The sequence below is a fragment of the Onychostoma macrolepis genome, chromosome 15 (genome assembly GCF_012432095.1).
Source record: "Onychostoma macrolepis isolate SWU-2019 chromosome 15, ASM1243209v1, whole genome shotgun sequence".
NCBI lineage: Eukaryota > Metazoa > Chordata > Actinopteri > Cypriniformes > Cyprinidae > Onychostoma > Onychostoma macrolepis.
Genome location: NC_081169.1, coordinates 1878191 through 1887408, shown reverse-complemented (window position 1 = coordinate 1887408; position 9218 = coordinate 1878191). Strand labels below are relative to the sequence as shown.

At 35.7% G+C, this 9218-nt stretch overlaps 1 protein-coding gene across 2 annotated transcripts; it reads right to left on the bottom strand.

Moving 5' to 3' along the window:
• Positions 1-247: 247 nt before the first annotated feature.
• Positions 248-5448, bottom strand: LOC131520737 (uncharacterized). Of its 2 annotated transcripts, XM_058745200.1 has the most exons (7): positions 4434-5448; positions 3990-4306; positions 3677-3844; positions 2004-2125; positions 1246-1337; positions 972-1156; positions 248-414 (listed from the first exon to the last, which is right to left on the bottom strand). In XM_058745200.1, the coding sequence occupies exons 1-4, from the start codon at positions 5171-5173 to the stop codon at positions 2049-2051; spliced, it is 1302 nt and encodes a 433-aa protein (XP_058601183.1). In that variant the 5' UTR covers positions 5174-5448; the 3' UTR covers positions 248-414; positions 972-1156; positions 1246-1337; positions 2004-2048. The 2 variants fall into 2 exon arrangements, with proteins under 2 accessions (XP_058601183.1, XP_058601182.1); XM_058745199.1 differs by lacking the exons at positions 248-414; positions 972-1156; positions 1246-1337; positions 2004-2125 and having other exon boundaries at positions 3359-3844.
• Positions 5449-9218: the final 3770 nt, after the last annotated feature.

Genomic DNA, 9218 nt, shown 5'->3' with positions numbered 1-9218 from the left:
GTATTACTGCAATACAGCTGAAGTAGTACTACAATATATAATACAACTTCAATACTACCGAAGTGCAATACTAATAAAATGCTGTATAATAACACTGAAATGCAACCAGAATATTCAGAATAACAAGTTTTATTTTACACATCTGCAATATAATGAATTAAGGTACAAAACAACAGTGAATGTCTCAAACAGCAATGCAACAATAAATTATTTTACTTTTCTTTAAACTTAAAATAACAGGCTGAGAGTTACACTAAATGTATTTAGTGTTTATTTACAAATCACACAATCATGCACATTTCTTCCCGCATTATTCAGACAGGTTTCATTTTCTGAAGAGCTTATCCTCATCGTTCTGCTTGGTTCTTATGACTGCCTTCATCTCAGATGTGGAAATACTATTTCTGATGTAGTCTGGAAAAAACAAACAAACAAAAACTATCAGAAATTGAGGTTAAACCACTGGAGTCACAAGGATTACTTTCACAACATCTTTCCTAGTGTTCTGGAACTTAAACGAGTAAGTTGCGTTGCTGCCTATAGAGAGGAGTCAGAAAGCTCTCAGATTTCATCAAAAACATCTTAATTTGTGTTTTGAAGAAGAACAAAGGTATTACGGGTTTGGAACGACATGAGGGTGAGTAATTTATGACAGAAATGGCATTTTTGGGTGAACTATCCCTTTAATGTTTGTGGAGTACAATTTGACTGGAAGCGTAAAACTAAGTTCATTTTCATGAGTTTGTTTGGTTACAGGTCATTAGATCTAGCGCTCTGACTGTATGTGTGTGCTACAGTACAAGCTGCACATTGATTTAGAATTGTGACTGAACGGATTGTAATTATCTGCATTCATTGTTTTAATGCACACTTTCCAGTCAATCAGAGAGAATCAGAGAGTCCTCAAGCAAAATGTTGAGAGCTTATGTTAAGCATTGAGAATAATTGCTGTTATAACTAGATTTCTTTACCTTTCCACTGCCTCAGCTCTCTCTCTGTTTTCATGCTGAAATGGCACTAATATTGTAGATCTTCTTTTAGCTCTTTGACTTCATTTAACTCCTCGATCTCTTCATGTCTGAAGATCTCTTCCATGGCTGAGACGACAGAGGACTTATACACTTGATTTCTCCAGCACTCCCACTGGTCTTAGTTTCTGAAATACAATAGCAGTTATTATGCATTATAAACTATAAAGATAATAGTTAATAAAAGATCAATTAAATAAAGTAGATTACTGCTCACCATTATTTGAGTGCTTGTTTCACCACAGCCATCATCCTCTGTTGAATTATATTTTTGGTTTTCTTTATTTTAGTTGTTACCAGTGCATTTTCCTGAAAATAGCAATCACACACTGATAAAATGTCCATTTCCACACATTAATGTCACACTGCTGCACACAAATGCTGAACATAAATGCTGATTTATTCTATTTTTGTGTTATCCAGTACTAAATATTGTCAGATATTCCTAAGAAAATTAACATAAAACAAAAGGCAAATACAGTTATCGTTAATAAACTGTATTTTGTGTTTATTCAGGTTTTCTGTGTTTCATGCACTTTTTTTGAAGATCTGAACCAATTTAAGTCAAGTCACCATAATTTATATAGCGCCAGTGATAAAAAGAAAAATAATGATGCAAACGGAATTCACTTCTAAACAGTAAAAAGTGTCATTGTTCAGTTGAAATCAGTGTTGACTCAGTGTTGTTAATTTAATTGCTAATTTCAATAACTGCGTAAAAATCATCAAATATAAAATAATTATTGGAAGAAAGTATGTTTAGTTCAGGGATCAGTTCTCCTCTGGCCAACACATGAACATGGTGTGATTATGATTCAGGCTTCATCACAATTTAGTGTGAAATATACAGGACTGTAGGCCTACAAGAAGCTGGAGTTATTAATCACATTTAAACACCATCTAAAATCAGGTTTACATTTGTGGCTAACCAGAATGTGATTGACCTTTAATGCATTTGCAGAAATAAAGTCTCACCAACATCTGTTGAGTGCCGTCTCACTTTCTCTCGTCTCCTCTTTCCTAATGCTTCCTCTGCTGCAATCGCTGAACACTTTTCAATGATGTTTTCCTCATGTCAATTAAGGGTTGATGCTCTCCTAGAAACAAACAAACAAATACACAGTATATTCAGTGCAGGTTTGTTCATTCATTATTATAAATGATGTACTGATGCTATTGAACTGAACTGAGCTGGACAGTGACATGACTCATTTCTACAGAACTGCTTATAACAAATTGCTGAGCCATAGCAGAGTTAAATACATCTATACACAGGGTTGTCACTGGTTGGATGTTTTATTAGATTAGATTTTATAATATAATTATATTGTGTTTTATTATAGTAAAAACAGCATTAAAGCAGTTGTTTTGTCTGTGTATCATAAGCTCCTCGCGCTACAGATCAGCACTGAAGCGGCGTTTCCTCTCGTTTTCTTCTCATCTCAGCGGGTTGAATAAGATATCCGTGAAGTCATTTTACATCTCTCTAAAATTATAACTAAAGATACAGAGGCGGACAAAGTACACAAATCCATTACTTGAGTGAAAGTATAGATACTACTGGTCAAATATTACTCCATTACAAGTGAAAGTTGTAAACACAAATTTTTACTTAAGTAAAAGTATAGAAGTACTTGCTTTTAAAAGTACTTAAGTATTATGAGTAAATTTCCTCTGTCAATGCATAGTTTCATTATTGTATGTTATACTTGCAATACCTTATGCCTCTGAAGCAACTTACTGAATGCACCGACTAGTTTGTAATATCTGTGGAATAAAGAGCTTTTAAGAATGTTAAAAAACAATAGAAATGAAACAACTGAACATCTTTGGGAAAAAAAATGACTTTGGGACAGTCATAATCATTTTCTTTATTTAACACTCCTACAAATCATCACAAAAGCAGCATGGTAGTGTCCTCACACAGCTTTAGCAGTGTGTACACACATCAAAGTGTATTCATTCATCCACATTTTAATCAAGTGGACAATGAAATTTTGGTAATCAGAAAAAAAAAAAAAAAAAAAATACTCCAACCTGCTAACCCAACTACACAACCATAGTTATATAACTCCCCAACAACAACACTGCTTTGTGTGTTAAAAAAAAAAAAAAAAAAAAAACTTATTTCAAAATTAAATCTTTTCATTTTGTTTTGAAAACAATGGCACTGTCTCTTACAGGTCACTAGTAACGATAACAGAAGAGAGAAATCTTGACTATGGTCAAATCAGTCAAAGCTGAAAAAGTCCTTATGCATCGTAAAGAGAAGCTGGTTCTCAAAGTTAACCGCCCAACAGCAACACTGCTTTATGTAAAAAAACAAAAACAAAGGCAAAACAGCAAACCGTGTTTGACATTTGAAAATGGATTTTTTTCATTTTGTTTTGAAAACAATGATACTGTCTTTTACAGGTCACTAGTAATTATGACAGAAGACAGAAATCAGTCAAAGCTGAAAAAGTCTTTATTCATCTTAAGGAGAAGCTGGTTCTCAAAGTTATGGGAATTAATTGCTCCCCTTCTTGGGGTGAAAATCAGTCCAGCAGCACTAAAAAGCCTTTCGCAGGATGCCGAGGCAGGGAGGGCTGTGTTCAGCTTGAGCGACAGGTTGGCTAGGGCTGGATAAGATGTCAACAAAGTCATACCTTCAGCTGTTCCTGATAGGTATGCATCCAGTTGTTTGGATGTCTCCTGTGTGCGTGCATGCTTGATATTAGAGAAGAAATCCTCTTCATCTGAAGTGCTTGAGGAGTTGTCAACAGGCTGAAGACTCTCATCATGATGAGGAAGATTTTCCTTGATGTAATGGAGGCCTAAATAAGAAACAATTATAGCTTTGTTATTATTTTTTATAATATTTCCATTATGACAAGTTTTACACATGTGTAAGTTCAAAGTTAAAAAAAAAAAAAAAAGGTACATGGGGAAATAATGGGCCGGTTACAAAATTTCTCTTACCAAGTCTGAGGATGTCTTCATCACTGGTCCAGGATGTTTTGAACTTTGGATGAATAATGGCTGCAGCAACTAGCTCGGGATCAGACATCATGTTCCCAAACCGTTTTGTCAGACCATCTAAGAGGGCATCAACCAGTGGCTTGCAAAATCTCAGCGATGCTCTTGTTTTCTCAAGTTTTGTTATGAGGGTGGTAATAGTAGGGAGAAGCCATCCCATCTGAATGTTGGAATCTCCTTGTAATATGTTTGTTGCCTTCGCAACGGGATTCATAGTGGTGGTATATTCTCCCAAAAAGGCCATTTCTGCTGGACTGTACCTAACACGATCAAAAGAAAACAGTAACAACCACTATGCATTCAATTATATTCATTTAGGATTATACACAAACAAAAGGGTTGTAGAAAATCAGAAAAAAAAAACACAATTCCAGACTAACTACTTACATAGGAACTTTGAGTGCAGCACAGACAGCTCTCATTGCCCCTTCTCCTTGATCTTTAAGGATTCTCACAATACGCTCCACAGCCAAATAAAAGGAGTTCCATCTTGTTGCATTAGGCTGTAAGAGCTGCAGCTTACAGTGCTCTTCAACAACCTCTGCAGCAATAGTGGACCTTGAAGTCTTGTTCCAGAGAGCCTGACACTTAGAGAAGGATGACCTTGACAGTTTCTTGTAAGACTCTGACCTATTTGCATTATTGACATCCACCGTAGAAACCAAATTGAGCAAATGGCAAGCGCACCGGTGATGCTTTGGCAGTTGGTACTGAAGGCCATCATCCTCATCCAAAATGGCTGCAACATCAATGAATTCCACTTCCATCTCACCAGGGTCATCATCTTCTCCTTCTTCTTGAGTTGTTACTTTCTCAGTTACCTCTTCAGTAGTGACATTGTTGTTTTCATCTGGTCCAAACACATGAAATGCCTTAATAAAATTTGAACCATTGTCTGTTGTGGTTCTGACAATTTTTGCACAGATTCCATATTCTGTGTGTATGTCATGCATTGCACATGCCAAGAGATCAAATGTATGTGAGCCCTTCAACTGTTTGAATGCAAGAGCAACAGAATGCCTCTCAAAACTGCAAGGATCCAGCCAGTGTGCCGTAATGCCAATAAAACTCCTCCTCCTTGCAGTCCAACAATCAGTTGTTGTGGCAATGTATGCAGCCTTCCTCATTGCTTCTTTCACCTGCTCTTTTTTGTTATTATGGCTGAATCAATCTTGCGCCGCACAGTAGTTCGAGACATGACTGTGCTGTTTTGTTGTAAATCCCGAACAAGGTTTTGGAACGAAGGCTGTTCAACAAGAGAAAAGGGCTGGAGACCTTGAACTATGAAGTTGAGTATAGCATTGTCAACAGATTTTTGAGACACCTGCTTTGTTTCTTCAAACTTCATCTGTTTAAAATTTGAGTAAGATGAAGATGTCCCAGCCTCATATCTTCTCTTACAGGCAGCTGTAGTCAGTTCACTATAAGTGACATCCGTGCTTCCTCTGTAAAAAACAAACAAACAAACAAACAAAAAAAAAAAAAACAACAACAGAGTACTTTTAGTTAAAAAGGCCCAAAATAATCTCAGATTGGCATTAAAAGCACATTCAAATATATTGACATTACAGGTAGTTATTTATAGGAGTAAAAAAAGGACACCTCTCATTTACCCAATAACCATAACGTTATTTAAGATGACAAGCCCCTACCATAGGCTGTTATTAAGATAGCATTACAACCATACTGGAACAGTAGACTAATTAAGCTAGCGCTACAACCAAGCGCCATAAAACTTGTGGTAAATAACATGTAACTATAGTAATTATACAAAAACAATAAAATGTACAAGACAGAAACATAAATGCTTTTACATTTATTCACATATGAATTCACAAATAAACGCACGCATGCGCCATGTTGGATAAGCGATGCTCCATTCCACATGCTAGCAAATGACTACTTAACTAATTTAAATGCTCATTTAAAAGTTACAAATCTCTTTTCAAAGTTAAAATCATACTAGAATTTAATGTCAGCCCGAATTATGTTTTTTCATGCTGACATCATTGCGTTAGCGGCAATTTGGCGGGAAAATCCATAAAAATAATTTGACTAACTATATACTTCATACTGAAACATTAGCTCTAAAAGCACAGTTTCCATTTCAAATGTTTAAAAGAAATTAAAAGTTTACATACCTCAACATGCTTTCGCAGGTTGGACGGCGAGTTTTTGAAGGCTGTGATATGGTTCGTTTTGGCAAACAAAGCAAACATTTGAAACGAAACGAGTCTTTAATCTTTTCACAAAACTGAAACATACTTTCTAAGTATGGCTATGGATGCACGAACTGCGCTGAGGGACGTCTTCTTCCATTTTGTCATCAGTTGTCTTTGTCAGGAGGATTAAAAAAACGGTCTGAAAATTATTGAAGTTCACGTGACCCTTCAAGAGCGATTACTGATAGGCTGTCTATCACCTGTAAAACCACCAATCACAGAAGAAAAAAAAAAAAATCACCCACTGACTTTAAAGCTGCTACAGAGTAACGACTTTCTACTTCGAGGACCTTGATAGAAATGTAGTGGAGTGAAAAGTACGATATTTGTGTTTCAAATGTAGTGAAGTTAAAGTCACAAGTTTCCTGAAAAAATAAAACTCAAGTAAAGTACAGATACTCAAAAAGTGTACTTAAGTACAATACTCAAGTAAATGTACTTCGTTACTGTCCACCTCTGTAAAGATATATGAGGACATTAGCCATTATACTCACCGCTAAACTGGATGACTCGACTAGTCTCCACCTCGCCTGATGAACTTCTTCCGGAAAGCGTTTCTTCTCTTTTGTCGCACTTGTGAAAGGTCTCGGGGTGTAATGTTGTTATGTCTGTGTGCTTTAATTGTGATAGTTCACATATGAACGATGTTGTCAAACCAAAACGTGTTTTATACTTTTATATCCATCCTGCAGTAGACACTACGGAAAAGACGCTGATTTACTGTCCGTTACTTAATCCGCTGCTCGCGAGACTCGTCAGGACAACGAGCTTTGGCGCGAAGGAAGATCTCACGTGCGGGTTATTAATCTATGCGGGTGAAATATTCCATAGCCAAATATTTTTCTGTACAAAAATAGTTTTGTACGAATATTTTATAGGAAGTCTACGTTACAAAAATTAAATGAATAAAAAAACACTTGCCAAGTCTACTGTAACCACAGCACTTGCTACATGTTGCACAATACAGCATAACTGCAGCACAGGGCCTATACAAGAAGAATGGCAATGAAAAGAATGAAATTGCCATTAAAGTGAAATTACTGTAAATAGCATACAGCATACCAAATGTCAAGAAGAGACACATAAAAGCAAGATAATTACTTTTTACAAAGCCACGACCAATCACTGGGTGGTGGTTTGATGTCACTCACTAACAGCATACAGAAAGTCAAAATATTAATAAGATGACCTATATAATAGAAAACAGTAGATATATGCCTGCTGTGGCTAAATATGCACAAGCAGTGTCAAATCACCCGGAAAGTATTTGCCCAAAGCACAGAATATCAGTATGGTCCATGCCAGCATAGTTACATCCATGATGATCCCCGCATGTCAGGCAAAAGTACTTGAAGAAATATATACTCAAGTAAAAGTAGTTAGTTACTAGTTACTTTGGATCATATACTGAATATAGACTATTTTTATTTAGATATATAGATACATTTTTATATACACTCACACACACACACACACGTTGATGGCTAGACTTCAGCAAAGAAATCAACAGCATTTAGTCACTTTCATAACTGATTTCATTCAAAGCAGAGTCATTGATTGATTCAAATTTTTGATTTTGTAAACATAAAATATAAAGCTTAATCCATCAGTTTTAAGATTAATCTGAAAGACTTTCAAAAGTAAATCGGCACTAAAAGCTTAAAACTGCATTATCATACAGACATCAAGACTTAGCGTATGAATCTCAACAATGGTGACAGTCAACATATTCAGATAAACAGATCCTCTGTGAACATTACAAAACAGGCTACTAAAAGTCACAACAAAATAGCAAAACAAAAGGAAATAGTAAGAATAGCTGCATAATTTATTCATGTCGCATTGCATGCTGGGAGCCATGGATGAGTTTTGATTGGTGCTCCCAGAATGCACTGCAACATGGAGCTTTATGTTGATTGTCACCATTGTTGAGATTCATATGCTGATTCTTGAAGTCTGTTTGATGAAGAAAAATAAAACTTTAGGTACAGAATAAGTTTCAAAAGTTTTTCAGATTAATATTAAGATTGATGGATTGAGCTTTATATTTTATGTGAACAAAATCAAAAATTTTATCCAATCAATGACGATGCACTGAATGAAATCAATTATGAAAGTCACTAAACGCTGGTTGTTTCTTTACTGAAATCTAGCCATCAACACCCACTTGCCATAACTAACATGTCTAAACAAACACACAGTTATGGCAGCCAAAGTAATTGTAATGTTTTAAGTCAAGGGTCAAGAACTCAACTAAAGCAAACACTGACCTTGATAATGGTAATTCAAACTAAACTAAAACATCAACATCTAAAGTCAATCTGGTTAGTAACGTGTGAAGCTGGTAATGCTGTTTGTGTAGTTGTTTAATCATCCTCTGCTGAGATCTTCAGAGATTTAATGTCTTCTTTTATCTTGTGTTGATCTGATCGAAGGCTGTGGCTGAAGTCAGTTGTAGTTCTTGTATTTCTGCTCGTCTCGTCTCTTTTTCTGTTCTTGTTTCCTTTCTTTCAGTGATTCAGTTTGTTAACAGCAGGTGTTCTTCATTAATGTTCAATCATCAGTCAATTACTAAACTAATTATCTCATTAACTTTAACACTGCTTCAGTGTTACTTTAACACTCTGAGTGTGGATTATATATACACTGGGAGTATTGATTTAACACTGGAGGTTTTACTGTGTACCAACCTCTAACTTTTGAACAGTAGTGTCCTGTATGAGGTTTTACTTACTAGTCACATGGTTCATAGTGATTTAGAGATGTTGTCCGACAGGAGACTCTGCGCTCCTCTGTTGCACGGCCATCATAATCTAGAAACATAATATGCGATTTATCACAGAGCCAACTATATTTAGCTTTATTTAAAGGAAGCAAGTTAGAGCAGAAGGGAAACGCAGAAAAGAAAACGGTACATACACACACACATAAACAAACAATTTCTTAAAAT

Excerpts from the sequence above, each read along its gene's own strand:
- LOC131520737 (XM_058745199.1), bottom strand. The coding sequence starts at position 5,173 with ATGAGGAAGGCTGCATACATTGCCACAACAACTGATTGTTGGACTGCA. Across the intron at positions 4,307-4,433 it reads GCTGCACTCAAAGTTCCTAT|GTACAGTCCAGCAGAAATGG; the intron begins GTAAGTAGTTAG and ends TGATCGTGTTAG. Across the intron at positions 3,845-3,989 it reads TGAAGACATCCTCAGACTTG|GCCTCCATTACATCAAGGAA; the intron begins GTAAGAGAAATT and ends TTTCTTATTTAG.